We start from the raw sequence: 19,419 nt of genomic DNA, 5'->3' as shown, positions 1-19,419 counted from the left end.
AATATCGCTCAACAAAAGAAAAGTCCTCCACCGACAAATTGGTAAAATTTAGTGTTGCTTAAAGTAGTTTTTTGGTAATTGTTTTGGAGTACAGGGTAAAAAAAAGTTACTTCCACATGATAGATTTTATAAATTATATCAACCATAAAAATGTTCAACTTACAACATGTAAGTTTTCATTAATTTTCTGGACACAGAAGATGATATGAATGTAAAAGCTTGAACTTGACATGAATATAAAAAAAATTATGTAACAAAAGTCACTGGTTATTTCCGTCTTCTGCCCAATTTGTCATGCTCATTCGTCTCTGTTTCTTTTTACTGATTATGTTCTACCTTACAAACTTTACAGAAGCTCTCCTGCGAGAGAGAGGTTCTGTGAAGTTTGGAAGGTAGGAGACGAGGTACTGGCGGAATTAAATCTTTGAGGACGGGGCGTGATTCGTGCTTGGGTAGCTCAGATGGTAGAGCACGTTCCCGCGAAAGGCAAAGGTCCCGAGTTCGAATCTCGGTCCGGCACACAGTTTTAATCTGCCAGCAAGTTTCGACTTAAGCGTGTTCGTCGCTACAAAAACTGCGAAGGAACTTCTCTTTCCGCACAACAACTCAAGGCCTCACACAAGTCTGTGCACCCAAAAGGAACTCAGAAAACCATTGGGCCGTTCTTCCTCACGCACCCTACAGCGCAGATCTCGCATTTTCCGACTTCCATCTGTTTGGACCAATGAAGGATGCACTCCGCGGGAAGTACGTGGATGACGGGGAGGTTATGATGCAGCGAGACCATGGCTGTGGCGTCGACCAGTAGGGCGGTACTATGCGGGCACACAGGCCCTACCAGTAAGGTGGCGTAAGGACGTCGCATTGAAAATGGATTGTGTTGTACAATAATGTTTTGTAGGCAAAACAACGTGGAATAACACGGAATCCGGAATAAAACCAACCCGTCTTCAGAAAATAATGTGTTTCATTACTAACTGAACACCCATCACACTTAGTGTGGATAGCTGAAGGTCCAACGTTCGTGATGAAGGAGAGATTTCGTGGATCCAGCGTGCTTCAGTCTGTCGAGTACATATCCAGCGCATCACTCTTTGAGTGTGAGCCTGACTTGCAGACTGTCTTAGCTCGCTGTCGTTTCTACCTTTCCATATATCATACACCCCAGGCACCAGAAACGTACAGCTGGTACGGCTACCCTCACGCAGGTATACTGCAGATCAACTGGGTTTTCCTGTTGTGGCCAGCAGCGCACGCTTCCTTGCATTAAATTTTAGGTCGTAGTGCTGCACGACTTCTTTCCAAGCAACTAATTGCTTCTGAAGTTCCTCCTGTTAGACTGCCGTCATCAAATACGCAGCAAACAACGTTGCCTCCAGCCTCTCGACCTCACTTGTGCTACAGCATCATTCAGCTGCGCTAACTGACTGTTCCGTAGATTCTTGGAGGTACATTTTATACACTCCGCTGTGGCCGAGCGGTTCTAGGCGCTTCAGTCCGGAACCGCGCTGCTGCTACGGTCGCAGGGTCGAATCTTGCCTCGGGCATGGATGTGTGTGATGTCCTTAGGTTAGTTAGGTTTAAGTAGTTCTAAGTCTAGGGGACAGATGACCGCAGACGTTAAGTTCCATAGTGCTCAGAGCCATTTGAACCATTTGTACACTATGAATGAAGAAACACACGACGGTGCAGTAGTATTTTACAATGTTGTTTTCTTATTTTACAAATCAGTTTCCGCCTGTTACTCCATCGTTGTCTACAAAGATAAATAGGTGTGTCCATGCAATTTTTTGGGATCAAAGATTTTAATATAGTGTAACTGAAAGTGCCTTAGATGGTTTCTGAAGATTTCACAATCGCTAATGTTTGACTAAAATGAAACGGATTTTTTCAGTACATATGCAATGTAAAAATATTTAGGTTAGATAAAACATAAGATACATTAAATAATTAACTACATGACAAATTACAACAATTGTTCTCAAAGGAAAAATAATTGGTTGCATACGTTGTAAGATAAATGGTTCAAAAAAATGGCTCTGAGCACTATGGGACTCAACTGCTGTGGTGATCAGTCCCCTAGAACTTAGAACTACTTAAACGTAACTAACCTAAGGACATCACACACATCCATGCCCGAGGCAGGACTCGAACCTGCGACCGTAGCAGACGCACGGTTCCGGACTGCGCGCCTAGAACCGCGAGAATGGTTCAAATGGCTTTGATGGCTATGGGACTTAACATCTGAGCTCATCAGTCCCCTAGAACTTAGAACTACTTAAACATAACTAACCTAAGGACATCACACATATCCATGCCCGAGGCAGGATTCGAACCTGCGACTGTAGCAGCAGCGCGGTTCCGGACTCAACCGCCTAGAACCACTCGGCCACAGCGGCCGGCTATGTCGTAAGATGTTTGACATGTTTCAAGGGAACAAGTTAGTCGTCAGCCTAAAACTAAAAGCCCTGTATGTTCAATGGCACCGACCGGCCGCCGTGTCATCCTCAGCCAACAGGGATCACTGGGTGCGGATATGGAGGGGCATGTGGTCAACACACGGCTCTCCCAGCCGTACGTCAGTCTAAGAGACCGGAGCCGCTGCCTCTCAATTAAGTAGCTCCTCAGTTTGCCTCGCAAGGGCTGAGTGCAGCCCGCTTGTCAACAGCGCTCAGCGGACGGGATGGTCACCTACCCAAGCGCCAGCCCAGCCCGGCAGAGTCGTGACCCTAAAAGGTCGAATATTACAAACGTGTATGAGACATTGTCAGTCACATTCGTGTGAGCATAAATGGAAAGGTCTTGCAGAGCGTGCCGCTGCGAAACGTGCAGGGAGGGAGTCAGTGAGGTTCTGGGAGGCACCGACAGGGATGTGGGGCCGCGTCGACTCCAGGTTTATCGATTGCAGATCCATGACGCGAACATCACGATCGATGTGGTCCCACAGATTCTCGATCGGGTTTAGATCCGGGGAGTTGGGTGGCCAAAGGAGTACAGTAAACTCGTTCTGTTGCTCTTCAAACCACACACGTACACCGCGAGCTGTGTGACACGTTGCGTTGTCTTGCTGATGGATTCCATAGTGCCCAGAAGAACGAAATCACCCAGAGAATGCCACGAAGAGATACCTCAGACCATATCTGTTGCACAAGTAATGAGTGTGATGGGCAAACATCTACGAGGGTCACTGCAAAATAAAAGCACACTATTTTTGTAAAAATAGAGTTTTCATTCTGCATGTGTGAAAGTTTTACAGTGTGTAGATACATCCATCCCGCTTGTTTTCAAATTTAGTTCAACCTGTTCCCGTGAGTGCCGCCGTCACAGCATGTCTTCGAGATGGCTGCTACACTTGACGTTCGTTGGAAGCAACGTGCTCTCATAGAATTCCTGTGCTGTGAAAACGAGACAGTGGGAAACATCCACAAGAGGGTGAAAAATGTGTACGGAGATGCTGCTGTCGATCGCAGTACAGTTAGTCGGTGGGCAAGCAGGTTACGTGATGAAAGCGGGCACGGCAATACTGAGGATTGTCCTCGCAGCGGCAGGCCTCGTACTGCACACACTCCAGACAATGTGCAGGGAGGTAACGAATTGGTGACTGCTGACAGACGCATCACAGTGAACGAATTGTCACGCTACGTTGGGATAGCGGAAGGAAGTGTTTGCAGAATACTAAAAGTATTGGCGTTAACAAAGGTTTGTGCCAGGTGGTTTCCCAGGATGTTGACAGTGGCTCACAAAGAAACAAGGAAAACGGTATGCAGCGAACTTTTGGAACAGTACGAGAATGGTGGAGATGAATTTCTTGGAAGAATTGTGGTGGATGATGAAACATGCCTCCATCATTTTTCACCAGAGACGAAGAAGCAATCTAAGGAGTGGCATCATGCAAATTCACACAAGGAAAAAAAAATCAAAACCACACCTTTTGCTGGAAAATCTATGGCTACGGTGATTTTCGATTCCGAAGGAATCTTGCTTGTGGACATCGTGCCAAGTGGAACCACCATAGCTTCTGATGCGTATGTGCTCGACCACATGAGCAAAAGCAGGATGATATGCTGTTGCACGACAATGCACGGCCTTGTCAGTCAAAACACCATGGAAGCCATCACTAAACTCGGATGGAGAACACTGAAACACGCGCCTTACAGTCCTGACCTGGCTCCATGTGACTACCATCTCTTTGGGAAACTGAAAGACTCTTCGTGGAACAAGGTTTGAAATGATGACTCCCTTGTGCACGCTGCCAAACAGCACAACAGGTTGGTCCAGAATTTTGGGTATACAGGCGCTGGTTCCAAGATTGCGTAAGGCAGTTGAGAGGGATGGAAATTATGTTGAGAAATGAAAATATTGTTCCTAAAGGATGTATCTACACACTGTGAAACTTTTAAATATGTAGAATGAAAGATGGATTTTTTAAAAAAAGTGTGCGTTTCTTTTGGAGTGATAGTCATATTAGGCGTACTACGAAAATAGTGGTATGGACATGTTGGGAATGTGGGTCTCATGTGGAGCGTGGAAGGGATAAGTCTGTGCAAGCGCACTATCCTCTGTGCCCTCGGTGGCTCAGATGGATAGAGCGTCTGCCATGTAAGCAGGAGATCCCGGGTTGGAGTCCCGGTCGGGGCACACATTTCCAACATGTCCCCAATGATGTATATGAAAGCCTGCTTGCAGTTAGGGTGTCGATTTAATTATCATTTCATTCTGTTGCACGGAGTTTGATTTCAGAAGTTTCAGGCCGCGAACGCCAATGGTCATCAGTCCGATGGCGCATAAAACGTGATTCATCCGAAAAGGGAAGTTGTCGCCAGTCATTGGATGTCGAGTTGCGGTAGTGATGTGCAGATCCCAGCCTTCGTCGCCGATGAACAACAGCTAGCATGGGCGCATGAGCCAGACGGCAGCTGCGGTGACCTAGGGTGCGGCGCGGTTGCGTCGGCGCCGGCTTTGGATAACGACATTTTGACATGCTCAGTATGCGAGTACTTTCACCACGGGGACAAGCGAACACACTAGAAACTTAACCGTTTCGCAAATGTCAAATGATGGTGCTCTTTTGACTGTCAAATACACTCATGCTCATAAACTAAGGATAATGCTGATACATGGTGAAACAACGCTCTGTTGAGCGGGTTTAAATCACCTCGGGGTATGTCCATGCTGTGCATTTGACCTGCGGTCGTCGCACGGTGGCGCTGGCAGCAGTCCACATACGCAGAGGTGTGTTGGTGCATGTCAGGGTACGGTGCAGCGAGTAAGTGTGCAGGCGTTTTCAGACGTGCTAATGGTGACTGTATGTTGAAAATGGCTCACATAATGATGACGTTATGAGGGGTAGAATACTAGAGCGACTGGAGGCTGGTGAAACACAGCAGGTCGTAGTATGCGCCCTCCGTGTGCCACAAAGTGTGATCCCATGGTTATGGCAATGGTTCCAGCACACAGGGAACGTGTCCAGGCGCTACAGTAAGGAATGTCCACAGTGTACAACACCACAAGAAGACCGATATCTCACCATCAGTGGCGGTCTGCAGGTAGCCTTGCTTGGGACCTCACTGCAGCCACTGGAACAGTTGTCACCAGACACGGTTTATTCGCCCAGAGACGTGCAAGGTGCATTCCACTGACCTCTGGTCACAGGAGCGGCCGGCCGGAGTGGCCGAGCGGTTCTAGGCACTACAGTCTCGTACCGTGCGACCGCTACGGTCGCAGGTTCGAAACCTGCCTCCGGCATGCATGTGTGTGATGTCCTTAGGTTGGTTAGGGTTAAGTAGTTGTAAGGTCGAGGGGACTGATGACCTCAGAAGTTAAGTGCCATAGTGTTCAGAGCCATTTGAACATGAGGGCCCGTAAAGCCTGCTGTCAAGAACACAGTACATGGTCATTGGAACATTGGTCTCAGGTTATGTTCACGGACGAGTCCAGGTATAGTCTGAACAGCGATTCTCGCCGGGTTTCCGTCTGGCGTGACCCAGGAACCAGATACCATACCCATAATGTTATTGAAAGGGACCTGTATGGAGGTCGTGGTTTGATGGCGTGGGGTGGGATTGTGATTGGTGTACGTAGATCCCTACATATCTTTGAAGGAGGAACTGTTACAGGTCAGGTGTACTGGGACGTCATTTTGCACCAGTATGTCCGCCTTTTCAAGGGCGGAATTGGGCCCCACCTTTCTCTTGATGGATGATAACACACGGCCCTACCGAGCTGCCATCGTGGATGAGTACCTTGAGACAGAAGATACCAGGCGAATGGAGTGGCCTGACTGTTCTACAGATCTAAAACCCATCGAGCACGTCTGGGATGTTCTCGTCGACGTATCGCTGCAGTTCTTCAAATGCCTAGGACACTTCAGGAGCTCCGACAGGCTCTGGTGCAAGAATGGGAGGCTATACCCCAGCAGCTGCTCGACCACCTGATCCAGAGTATGCCAACCCGTTGTGCGGCCTGTGTACGTGTGCATGGTGATCGTATCCCATGTTGATGTCGGGGTACATGGGCAGGAAACAGTGGAGTCCCTGCCACGTCCTGTTACGGCACTTCTGCGTGCTCGCGGGGGCTCTAAACGATATTACGCAGTCTTACAAGTTTCTTTGGCTCTTCAATGTACAAACTAAATTTTTTAACTGAGCACATGCAACTACATCAGATAAAACAGAGGAAAAATAGGGTCATGTGAGTGTGTGGGGTAATTTACGAAGCGGTTTAGGTGGAAATGTTAGCAGTATCTACAGTTGGAAGTGGCGAGTAATGTCTAGTCAGTCAGTACTAAAATTGGTCAAGCAGACATATGTTTATTAACTTCCATTATTTCAAGGTAGTTCATCTTCCTCCCTTTATGGATTTTATGTGAGACTTCGTGCAGCATCTTGTTATTGTGGCCTTCTTTAAGCAGCTGTTCAGCAGAAGTAAAATCCCCATTTCTAAATTTCCGACTTCAATGGTGTCCCTGCAAGTGGGTGGATATTGCCCTGCTAATCTGGCTCTTTCCCAGAGCTGTAGTGAAGTCTTTTCCATTGGGAAAAAAGTGTCCAGTAGCGTTGTGCACAAAAAATTATGTTTTAACGTTGCTGAATTTAAGCTTTCTCGTCACATTCAGAGAGGTGTTCCTTAAATATGGAACCGTGCACCATTCATTAAAGTCTTGACATGATGGGTCGAGCACATGGTAAGTAAGAGGAGATGCATGTTGTTTTTTCTTATTATGCATTACAGACTCCACCAAGACAGGAGTGTAGCCAACACTTCGTGCTGTTTGTTTGATTGTATTTAAGTCAGTTTGGAAGTTATTATCACTCATGGGATTGTATATTGGGTGATGTACCATGGAATCGAAGGTAGGATGTTTGCGGGTAACTGGATATTGAGTATCAGCGAGTATTACAAGCTAGTGGTGGTGGTCTTTCAGTAAATTTTGAAAATACGGGTATGAATGTGACCACCAGTATGAATGGTTAGGGCTCAATAATTTATGGAGTTACCCCCAAACGCGACTATGATTTTGATACCGGTTTTTATAATATAACTGATTCAGAAATTTTTGGAGCTGTCTGCTCAACGTACCTAAACCAGTATAATACCTTGGAAGAGTGTGTGTTATTTCCAAGAACTGTCCATGAAGATTAATGCTACTACTGGATTGAGGGAGAACCCATGGCTAAATAATCTAACTATTTGTGTCTCACCACTGAAACGGAAATAGTTTGCTGTTAGACAAGAGTGTGTTGCTAACCGTTAACCATCTGTACAACTGGATTAACTCCTGGCTTACGAAGTACGTCTGTGAGATTTATTTCGTATATTTCTCTTAAATGCTATTCTGCAGCTACAAGTTGTATGAGAAACATTGTGATTATTTATTGACACTGGTGTTGAGCAAGGTTGATTTTCAAGTGGTATGTGACAAGTCTGTAAATACTATTTTTTAAATATGATGTAAAACGGGGATGAAGAAATAAAAATCACATCTTATGATGACGATGCAGTTCTTCTGAGAAACAGAGAAGATGTATTTAAGGCGTCAGCCAAAAATCGAAATTTGGACATACCCACTAAGAAAACCAAATGTGTGACGACGTCTCAGAAGCAGACAGGAAGTGGATGGAACAAATATTCAACAGGTAATGACATTTAAGTATCTTGGTACTGAAATGTTCAGCAGTGAAAATGTCGATACGCATGTTACAGAAGAAGTAGCAAATGCAAACGAAGTGCCAGGGTGTTTAAATTATACTGTTTGGTCAAACAACCAAATAGGAAAAGATGCAAAGGCAAGAATATACAAAATAATAATCAGACCCATTACGACCAGCTGAGACAAGCCTGGAAACATAAAGATAAAGAGACTTTTGGAAACTATGGGAATGAAAATTCTGCGAAGGACACTGAGAGACAGAGAAGGAAGTGAAAGGATTAGAAAAGAATGTGAAGTAGACTCTATTCATAAGTGGGTAGATAAGAGACAGATGAACCGAATGAAGACAGAGACAGAATGGATGAAAATTTGGCCGTCCAAAGGGGAAGATGGAGCGACAGCTTCAGCCTAGAAAGAAAGGAAGAAGAAAAAGAAGAAGATATGATGTACACTTTCGTCATTTCTGTGACATTGTTAGGTAATCCAAAAAGAGTATATTAGTGAATAAGCTGCTTACATCAAAAGCAACTAGCTTGGCACTAGACAGTATTTGCAGGCCTTTTGACTTTTTCACTAAGTCAGTTGAATTCAGGATGCCACGAGTAGGCTTAGAGTTGGTTTTGCTTGTTGATTTGGTCATTTAACTCATGGCTGATTTGTAACATGTGGCTCAGAATGAACACACAACAGGACGAATTGGTATATTGCCTTTGTGGAGTTTGGAGAGGCCAAACTATCTGTGATATACTGGTTTCATGTTGTCCAGAAAGGAAGTATCAGAGTCAGTTAATAATGGTTCAAATGAGTCTGAGCACTATGGGACTTAACAGCTGAGATCATCAGTCCCCTAGAACTCAGAACTACTTCAACCTAACTAACCCAAGGACATCACACACATCCATGTCCGAGGCAGGATTCGAACCTGCGTCCGTAGCGGTCGCGCGGTTCCAGACTGAACCGCCTAGAACCGCTCGGCCACTCCTGCCGGCGTCAGTTAATAACTTTTTATTTTATCATTATAAGATTGTGTGTGGTCTTTCTGCATCTGTTGGAAGCCATTTACAAAACTGAAAAGTGATAGAGACAGTGTACTTACGATGAAGAAAGAGGCCTTCCTTCTGAATCAGTCAATAAGATACAGATAGAATGGTCTGATTTTTGGAAAAGTAGATAATAAAACAGAATAACAGATCGATGAGTCAAAATATTATGACGACCAGCTGGAATAGTAGAGAGATAGTATGACTGTGGTTCGATGAACCCTCTGCCAAGCACTTAAATGTGAATTGCAGAGTAGTCATGTAGATGTAGAACTGCATGTTGTCCGCCCTTCGAACGTGATACGACAGCGATTCTGCATACCATGAATTCACAAGACTCTACTGGGATTTCGGAGGTGTGTGACACCAGATGACCACGCACAGATACGCAATTCCGATAAATAACGGGCTGGACTGGTAGTTTGTGGGTGGGGCACTGGCAATTCATAGCGTCCCTGATATGTTCCATGGGATTCAGATGAGGTGACTTTGGTGTCTAAGACATCAACATGAGTGCACTATCAAGATCCTCAGATTTTAGCAGGACTCTGGCCATCTAATACAGAAAGTTATCCTGCTAGAAGATGCCATCTACGTTGGGGAAGACATCAAGCATGAAGGGATGCAGCTGGTCGGCTGGAACGCTCACGTAGCCCACAGCTGTCACGATGCCTTCGATTTTTTCCGCTTATGGGACTTAACTGCTGAGGCCATCCGTCGCTAAGCTTACACACTACTTAATCTAAATTACCCTAAGGAGAAACACACACACCCATGCACGAAGGAGGACTCGAACCTCCGCCGGGACCAGCCGCACAGTCCATGACTGCAGCACCTTCGATTATTATCACAGGTCCTATGCAAGCCCAGGTAAATGTCCCCCATACCATATGTGTGTGAAATATTATGGGACTTAACTGCTAAGGTCATCAGTCCCTAAGCTTACACACCACTTAACCTAAACTATCCTAAGGACAAACAGACACACCCATGCCCGAAGGAGGAGTCGAACCTCCCACAGTATATACCTTACACTTTGCACCCGTGGCACGGCTTGTGCTTCGAGCAGCTGTTCGTTTGCGTTATGGTGTACCCGGATACGACACGGTGGATCAAGAAACTTCCACTCATCCAACCATGAGACTCGTCTCCACTGATTCACGGACCAGTTTCAATGATTCCGTGACACATGCAACGGTGACTGACGATGACGTTCGGGAACACGTGTCGGTCATCTACTGACACGTGTGGGTCGCCTACTGCAGAGCCCTATGTTCAGCAATGTGTGGTGACAGAATGCAAAGTAGCACTTGTCCCTTTAGCAGCATTGTCGGGATATCTGCCACAGACGGCCGCCTATCCTGTTTTACAAAGCGGGCAAGCTCCAGACCTCCAGTTTCTGTGACGAGGCGTGGACGTCCAACAGCTGCTCGTGGTTTGGCCGTCGTTCAACCACTTACCATAGACCCTCGCGACAGGTGGGCGCAAACAGCCGACGAGATTCGCCGTTCCCAAGAGGCTCGTTCCGAGGTGCTGGGCTACTATAATCTGCCCTTTGTCAAAGTCGTTTTTGTCCGTGATTTTTCTCATTAAAATAAATGTAAATGTCTTGTGAGTATGGCCTCCCGTCGGGTAGACCGTTCGCCTGGTGCAAGTCTCTCGATTTGACGCCACTTCGCGCGACTTGCGCGTCGATAGGGATGAAATGGTGATGATTAGGACAACCCAACACCCAGTCCCTGAGCGGAGAAAATTTCCGTCCCAGCCGGGAATCGAACCCGGGCCCTTAGGATTGACATTCTTTCGAGCTGACTTTTTTGTTTTTAATCTCATTTGGTTGGTTTTTGATTGTTGTTTTTGTTCAAGGTGGACGTCCTATGACACTTCTTCAAGTTCGTCGTTCATCCATTCAGTCAGTTTGTGTGTGTGTGTGTGTGTGTGTGTGTGTGTGTGTGTGTGTGTGTTTTACAGAGGGCAGCTATCCCTCCCACTGAACATGCTGAGCTACCGTGCCGAACACGCTGTGCTACCGCGTCGTTCGGTATTGTTCGTTGAATTTGTTCGGGGCGGACGTCCGATGACACCCGTTCACGTTCTTAGTTGATCCGTTCACTCAGTGTTTTATTACAGAGACTAACTAACCCTCTGATCGAACACGCTGAGCTACGGTGCCGGCAGTTTATACTTAAAAAAAACTGTGTACCGGAACGAGACTCGAACACTTCAGCCACGCTTTTGGGGAGCAAGCGCTCCATCGACTGAGCTACTCGAGCGGAGTCCACTCAACTGCCGGGGATGGACTTTTTTTCCCATTTATCGCCGCTACAATGAGTCGCCGTTCGCGCTACTGCGCTTACTCTAAGGAAGAAAACAAAAAAAAGGCGCACACCAAGCAGTTAAGTAAATTGGTCACAAACTGATATTTATACGTTATCGACGGACGCTGTAAAATTGTAAACTCTGGCGTGTGGTGGATCAACGTGTGACCCTATAGCACAATTTCGCTGCACAACTGGCAAGGATAGTAAAGAGTGAAGATATCGATACTATCGCATAAAATCTTTGCGAATTTCGTTCCGTGTACTCAGTTGGACAGTAACTATGCCCCTCAGACAGTTGCGTGAGTAATTTATGCAGACGTCAGCATTTGAGAGAGGACGTGTAGTTGGGCTCAGAGAAGCTGATTGGAGTGATAGGCGAATCACTCGACATTTTAATAGCAGCGATTCCGTTATTCGATGATGTTCACAGGAATGAGTGAACGATGACCGAACAGTTAAAAATGGTTCAAATGGCTCTGACCACTATGGGACTCACCTTCTGAGGTCATTAGTCCCCTAGAACTTAGAACCACTTACACCTAACTAACCCAAGGACACCACACACATCCATGCCCCTGGCAGGATTCGAACCTGCGACACTGATTATATTCACAAATTTAACTGCGGTTTACAACCGATAAAAATGTCAACATTTATGTGACGTACCGTCACAAGTTACACACTAACAAATTATTACAGTTTCAGAGAATTTGGATGATTTATTCAAGACAAAAAGCTACACACATTGAGAAAGTCAATATAGTGTTGGTCCACCTCTGATCCTTATGCAAGCAGTTATTCGGATTGGCATTTATTTATAGAGTACCTGAATGACCTTCCGAGGGATATTGTACCAAATTCTGTCCAATCGGCGCATTAGATCAACGAAATCCCGAGATGGTTGGAGGGCTCAAATGATTCAAATGGCTCTAAGCACTATGCGACTTAACATCTGAGGTCGTTAGTCCCCTAGAACTTAGAACTACTTGAACCTAACTAACCCAAGGCCATCACACACATCCATGCCCGTGGCAGTATTCGAACCTGCGACCGCAGCAGCAACGCGAGTCCGAGCTGAAGCGCCTAGAACCGGCTGGAGGGTCCTGTCTATTAAATCTCCAAATGCTCTCAACTGGGGGGGGGGGGGGGGGGAAATCTAGCGATCTAGCTGCCCAAGGTATGGTTTGGCAAGCACTACGACAAGCTATAGAAATTCTTCGTGAGCAGATGGCCGCTATCTCGCTGAAATGTAAGTCCAAGATGGGGTACCATGAAGGGCAAGAAAACGAGGCACAGAATGTTTTCTACGTCCAGCTGTGCTGTAAGGGCGTCGCTGATTACAACCAAAGAGGTCCTGCTATGAAATGAAATAGTATGGTAATGGAGTGACAGACGGGTTGGTATCCCACCGGTCCAGGGCGTCTCCAGGCACGTCGTCCTGGAATCACATAGACTGGAGTGCAGTTGGCCTCAGTGATGAGCCCCGCTTCGAAATGAGCTCCGATGCCGAATGAAGACGTAGGGTACTAAGTAACTGACGCCCGCCATACCGGGAATGGTTACCTGGGGCGCCATTTCTTCCCATAGCAGGACCACTGAGCCGTGCACGGCTCGTGTTTATCCCGTTTATTGTTAGTCATCTATTACGATACCGCCGCCTCGTTTTCTTATTCCATTTACTGGCGTCACTAACTTCCTGCCTTACTTGCCCGTAGGCGATAGCAGCAGCGCGTATCGATAAGTGCACTGTCGTACCATATCTAGAGCGACCGATGGTATTTCCGGGTCGTGGTGTGTCTGGCAGTGAGTTGGGGACGGACTAGCAGTGCAGTCGGGACGCAGCAGCAGTGAAGTCGGGGACGGAGCGTCGGTGAGGCGCCGACAGCCAGCGCTCGCCCACCGCTGGCGACACACGTGAACTGCCCGACGGAGGGAGACTGGAGCGGGACGACCGTTGGTTGGTCGTTCGGTTGGTCGGACATCGGCCGTCGTTTATTTGGTGCTCCGACCGTTTCCGGGCCTGGGCAGTTGGTCGGTTGGCGTGGAGCAGCGACGAAGTCTCCGTGGCGCGTGTCTGGCCGGGTCCCGCTGGCGACGTCCACGCGCGGTCGGAAGGTGTGGTGCTGTTCCAATTGCTACGAGGTCCGTGGCTCACCGATCCCGGACACAAAAGTTGAGTTTTGACTTAATCTACCAGCGAGTCACGACTGTTCACATGGGTGGAGCGGAAGTTATCTTGTCAGTGGGTTCAAATGGCTCTGAGCACTATGCGACTTAACTTCTGAGGTCATCAGTCGCCTAGAACTTAGAACTAATTAAAAATTAAACCTAACTAACCTAAGAACATCACACACATCCATGCCCGAGGCAGGATTCGAACCTGCGACCGTAGCAGTCGCACGACTCCGCACTGCGCTGCTTGCATAGGACCTGTGGTAATAATCGAAGCCGCTGCAGTCATTGACTGGGCGGCTGGCCTTGGCGGAGGTTCGAGTCCTACCTCGGGTATGGGTGTGTGCGTTTGTCCTTAGGATAATTTAGGTTAATTAGCGTGTAACTTTAGGGACTGATGACCTTAGCAGTTAAGCCCTATAAGGAAAAAAAAGTCGAAGGCATCGTGACAGCTATGGGCTGCGTGAGAATTCCAGCCAACCAACCTGCATCGCTTCATGCTTGATGTCTTCCCCAGCGGAGATGGCGTCTTCTAGCATGATAACTTTCTGTATTAGATGGCAAGAATCCTGTAGCGCCTAGAACCGCTCGGCCACTCCGGCCGGCTTGTTGGTGGGTCCGTTGACTGTCTGTCAGTTGGGTTGTCGTCGGATCCACAGTGCTTGGGCCGACTGCCTGTCTCACATACACGAGCGTTAGTGTTTAAATTCCAGGCGGACGCTCGGAACTTCTGAGCGGCCTTGGCTGCACTGCCTTTTCTTGTTTGTTGCTGTTGTTTGTACTTGTATTGCTTCTAGCCGGTTTTAAGATTAAGTTTGTTCTGCCCTTAAAGCGTCAGCTGGTTTGGGCTCTCAGCCTAATTTGTTTTATGTAAAGCCCTTCGCATTTTTAAGAAATGGTTCAAATGGCTCTGAGCACTATGCCACTTTACTTCTGAGGTCATTAGTCGCCTAGAACGTAGAACTACTTAAACCTAACTAACCTAAGGACATCACACACATCCATGCCCGAGGCAGGACTGAAACCTGCGACCGTAGCAGCAGCGCGGTTCCAAACTGTAGCGCCTAGAACCGCTCGGCCACTCCGGCCGGCTTGTTGGTGGGTCCATTGCCTGTCTGTCAGTTGGGTTGTCGTCGGATCCACAGTGCTTGGGCCGACTGCCTGTCTCACATACACGAGCGTTAGTGTTTAAATTCCAGGCTGACGCTCGGAACTTCTGAGCGCCCTTGGCTGCACTGCCTTTTCTTGTTTGTTGTTGTTGTTTGTACTTGTATTGCTTCTAGCCGGTTTTAAGATTAAGGTTGTTCTGCTCTTAAGCGTCAGATGGTTTGGGCTCTCAGCCTAATTTGTTTTATGTAAAGCCCTTCGCATTTTTAAGAAATGGTTCAAATGGCTCTGAGCACTATGCCACTTTACTTCTGAGGTCAGCAGTCCCCTAGAACTTAGAACTACTTAAACCTAACTAACCTAAGGACATCACACACATCCATGCCCGAGGCAGGATTCAAACCTGCGACCGTAGCAGCAGCGCGGTTCCAAACTGTAGAGCCTAGAACCGCTCGGCCACTACAGCCGGCCGCATTTTTAAAATTAATGTTATTGAGCCTGAAGTATTGGGCCTTCAGCCGATTTTGATTTTAAGTTGTGTTGCTCTTAAAGTGTCAGATCCTTTGGGCCTTCAGCCTAATTAAGGAATTGTTTTAAGATAAGGCTTTGCCCTTTAAATTTCTGATTTTGGTTGAGCTTTAAGTTATTGGCTTTTACATTAAAGTGGTCTAGCCCTTAAGGCATGAGACTGTACGGCGCATTCAGCCGCTAATTAAGTTCTTGGCTCTTTGATCAAATAGAAGGTTGTATGTTCGAGTGTAACTGATTGCCGCTTATTTTGGACCCTTTCCACAACTTAAACTACCTGTCCTGTCCTGCGGGTTTAGCAGAGCCTATCATACTTTCCTTAGGGCGTCACATCCGGACAGCGCCACTGCCTCGAGGTGGCGGAGGTCACAGTGTTTTGGCTCAGCAGCGTACCGCAGTACTCGCTGCACAGTACAGAAACAGAGAGGCGGTACTTACCGCAGATGGGCGTGGTGTAGAAGCACTGCCAGTAGTAGGGCACGAAGTACTCAAGGAAGACGGGGCAGTCGGCCACGTTGTAGCACCAGTCGTGCATCTTGCAGCACCTGCAAACCACCGACGGCGGAGGGTGCAATGTGATGTTGCAACAAGCAAGCAAACCACCAACAACATCAAGAAATCCTAAGTTACGTTTTTGATTACATTATTAACTGGAATAAAGTAGAACAGAATACCCTAGAATATTGCTCAAGTGTATGGGAACTGCACTAAGTGAAAGCAACTGTCAAAAGGTCAATGAGAGATTCTTTTAACGAATTTGAAAGCAATATTTTATCTGTTGTTGTTGTGGTCTTCAGTCCTGAGACTGGTTTGATGCAGCTCTCCACGCTACTCTATTCTGTGCAAGCTTCCCAGTACCTACTGCAACCTACATCCTTCTGAATCTGCTTAGTATATTCATCTCTTGGTCTCCCTCTACGATTTTTACCCTCCACGCTGCCCTCCAATGTTAAATTTGTGATTCCTTGATGTCTGAGAACATGTCCTACCAACCGATCCCTTCTTCTCGTCAAGTTGTGCCACTAACTCCCCTTCTCCCCAATTCTATTCAATACCTCCTCATTACTTATGTGATCTACCCATCTAATCTTCAGCATTCCTCTGTAGCACCACATTTCGAAAGCTTCTATTCTCTTCTTGTATAAACTATTTATCGTCTGTGTTTCACTTTCATACATGGCTACACTCCACACAAATACTTTCAGAAACGACTTCCTGACACTTAAATATATACTCGATGTTAACAAATTTCTCTTCTTGCCATTGCCAGTCTACATTTTATATCTTCTCTACTTCGACCATCATCACTTCTTTTGCTCCCCAAATAGCAAAATCTCTTTACTATTTTAAGTGTCTCATTTCCTAATCTAATTCCCTCAGCATCACCTAACTTAATTCGACTACATTCCATTATCCTCGTTTTTCTTTTGTTGATGTTCATCTTATATCCTCCTTTCAAGACACTGTCCATTCCATTCAACTGCTCTTCCAATTCCTTCCCAGTCTCTGACAGAATTACAATGTCATCGCCAAACCTCAAAGCTTTTATTTCTTCTCCGTGGATTTTAATACCTATTCCGAATATTTCTTTTGTTACTGCCTGCTCAATATACAGATTAAATAACATCCGGGATAGGCTACAACCCTGCCTCATTCCCTTCCCAACCACTTCTTCCCTTTCATTCCCCTCGACTCTTATAATTGCCATCTGGTTTGTGTACAAATTGTAAATAGCCTTTCGCTCCCTGTATTTTACCCATGCCACCTTTAAAATTTGAAAGAGAGTATTCCAGTCAACATTGTCAAAAGCTTTCTCTAAGTCTGCATATGCTAGAAACGTAGGTTTGCCCTTCCTTAATCTAGCTTCTAAGATAAGTCGTAGGGTCAGTATTGCCTCACGTGTTCCAACATTTCTACGGAATCCAAACTGATAAACCCCGAGGTCGGCTTCTACTAGTTTCTCCATTCGTCTGTAAAGAATTTGTGTTAGTATTTTGCAACTGTGACTTATGAAACTGATAGTTCGATAATGTTCACATCTGTCAACACCTGCTTTCAGTGGGATTGGAATGATTATATTCTTCTTGAAGTCTGAGGGTATTTCGCCTGTTTCATACATCTTGCTCACCAGATGGTACAGTTTCGTCAGGACTGGCTCTCCCAAGGCCGTCAGTAGTTCCAATGGAATGTTGTCTACTCCGGGGGCCTTGTTTCGACTCAGGTCTTTCAGTGACCTGTCAAACTCTTCACGCAGAAGCGTATCTCCCATTTAATCTTCATCTACATCCTCTTCCATTTCCATAATATTGTCCTCCAGTACATCGCCCTTGTATAGACCCTCTATATACTCCTTCCACCTTTCTGCTTTCCCTTCTTTGCTTAGAACTGGGTTTCCATCTGAGCTCTTGATATTCATACAAGTGGTCCTCTTTTCTCCAAAGGTCTCTTTAATTTTCCTGTAGGCAGTATCTATCTAACCCCTAATGAGATAAGCCTCTACATCCTTACATTTGTCCTCTAGCCATCCCTGCTTAGCCATTTTGCACTTCCTGTCAATCTCATTTTTGAGACGTCCGTATTCCTTTTTGCCTGCTTCATTTACTGCATTTTTATATTTTCTCCTTTCATCAATTAAATTCAATATTTCTTCTGTTACCCAAGGATTTCTACTAGCCCTCGTCTTTCTACCTACTTGATCCTCTGCTGCCTTCGCTACTTCATCCATCAAAGTTACCCATTCTTCTTCTACTGGATTTGTTTCCCCCATTCCCAACAATTGTTCCCTTATGCTCTTCCTGAAACTCTCTACAACCTCTGGTTCTTTCTGTTATCCAGGTCCCATCTCCTTAAATTCCCACCTATTTGCAGTTTCTTCAGTTTTAATCTACAGGTCATAACAAATAGATTGTGGTCAGAGTCCACATCTGCCCCTGGAAATGTCTTACAATTTAAAACCTGGTTCCTAAATCCCTGTCTTACCATTATATAATCTATCTGAAACCTGTCAGTATCTCCAGGCTTCTTCCATGTATACAGCCTTCTTTTATGATTCTTGAACCAAGTGTTAGCTATGATTAACTTGTGCTCTGTGCAAAATTCTACCAGGCGGCTTCCTCTTTCATTTGTTAGCCCCAATCTATATTCACCTACTACATTTCCTTCTCTCCCTTTTCCTACTACCGAATTCCAGTCACCCATGACTATTGAATTTTCGTCATCCTTCACTATCTGAATAATTTATTTTATTTCATCATACATTTCTTCAATTTCTTCGTCATCTGCAGAGCTAGTTGGCATATAAACTTGTACTACTGTAGTAGGTGTGGGCTTCGTATCTATCTTGGCCACAATAATGCGTTCACTGTGCTGTTCGTAATAGTTTACCCGCACTCCGATTTTTTATTCATTATCAAACCTCCTCCTGCATTACCCCTATTTGATTTTGTGTTTATAACCCTGTATTCACCTGACCAGAAGTCTTGTTCCTCCTGCCACCGAACTTCACTAATTCCCAATATATCTAACTTTAACCTATCCATCTCCCTTTTTAAATTTTCTAACCTACCTGCCAGATTAAGGGATCTGACAGTCCACGCTCCGATCCGTAGAACACCAGTTTTCTTTCTCCTGATAACGACGTCCTCTTGAGTAGTCCCCTCCCAGAGATCGAATGGGGGACTATTTTACCTCCGGAATATTTTACCTAAGAGGACGCCATCATCATTTAATCATAAAGTAAAGCTGCAAGCCCTCCGGAAAAATTACGGCCGTAGTTTCCCCTTGCTTTCAGCCGTTCGCAGTACCAGCACAGCAAGGCTGTTTTGGTTATTGTTACAAGGCCAGATCAGTCAATCATCCAGACTGTTGCAACTACTGAAAAGACTGCTGCCCCTTTTCAGGAACCACACGTTTGTCTGGCCTCTCAGCAGATACCCCTCCATTGTGGTTGTACCTACGGTACGGCCATCTGTACCGCTGAGGCACGCAAGCCTCCCCACCAACAGCAAGGTCCATGGTTCATGGGGAGGGGGGGGGGGGTGGTTACGTTGACTGTGTTACAAATATAGCACCATTCTAACCCATCACCTATCAGAGATAATTG

The 19,419-nt window shown here is 46.1% G+C and overlaps 1 protein-coding gene and 1 non-coding gene across 2 annotated transcripts in view; one reads left to right on the top strand and one right to left on the bottom strand.

The window, feature by feature from the left end:
* Positions 1 to 19,419, bottom strand: part of LOC126293459 (basic phospholipase A2 notechis 11'2) — a 147,246-nt gene that overhangs the window by 17,650 nt on the left and 110,177 nt on the right. The window contains exon 3 of the mRNA XM_049986703.1: positions 15,756 to 15,862. Coding sequence (XP_049842660.1) covers positions 15,756 to 15,862 — 107 coding nt within the window. The remainder of the gene's footprint in view (positions 1 to 15,755; positions 15,863 to 19,419) is intronic.
* On the top strand, positions 4,564 to 4,638 carry Trnat-ugu (transfer RNA threonine (anticodon UGU)). The gene has a single exon. It is a non-coding gene; the product is annotated as a tRNA-Thr (tRNA).

The sequence above is a fragment of the Schistocerca gregaria genome, chromosome 10 (assembly GCF_023897955.1).
Source record: "Schistocerca gregaria isolate iqSchGreg1 chromosome 10, iqSchGreg1.2, whole genome shotgun sequence".
NCBI lineage: Eukaryota > Metazoa > Arthropoda > Insecta > Orthoptera > Acrididae > Schistocerca > Schistocerca gregaria.
This window is presented reverse-complemented; position numbering and strand designations above follow the sequence as displayed.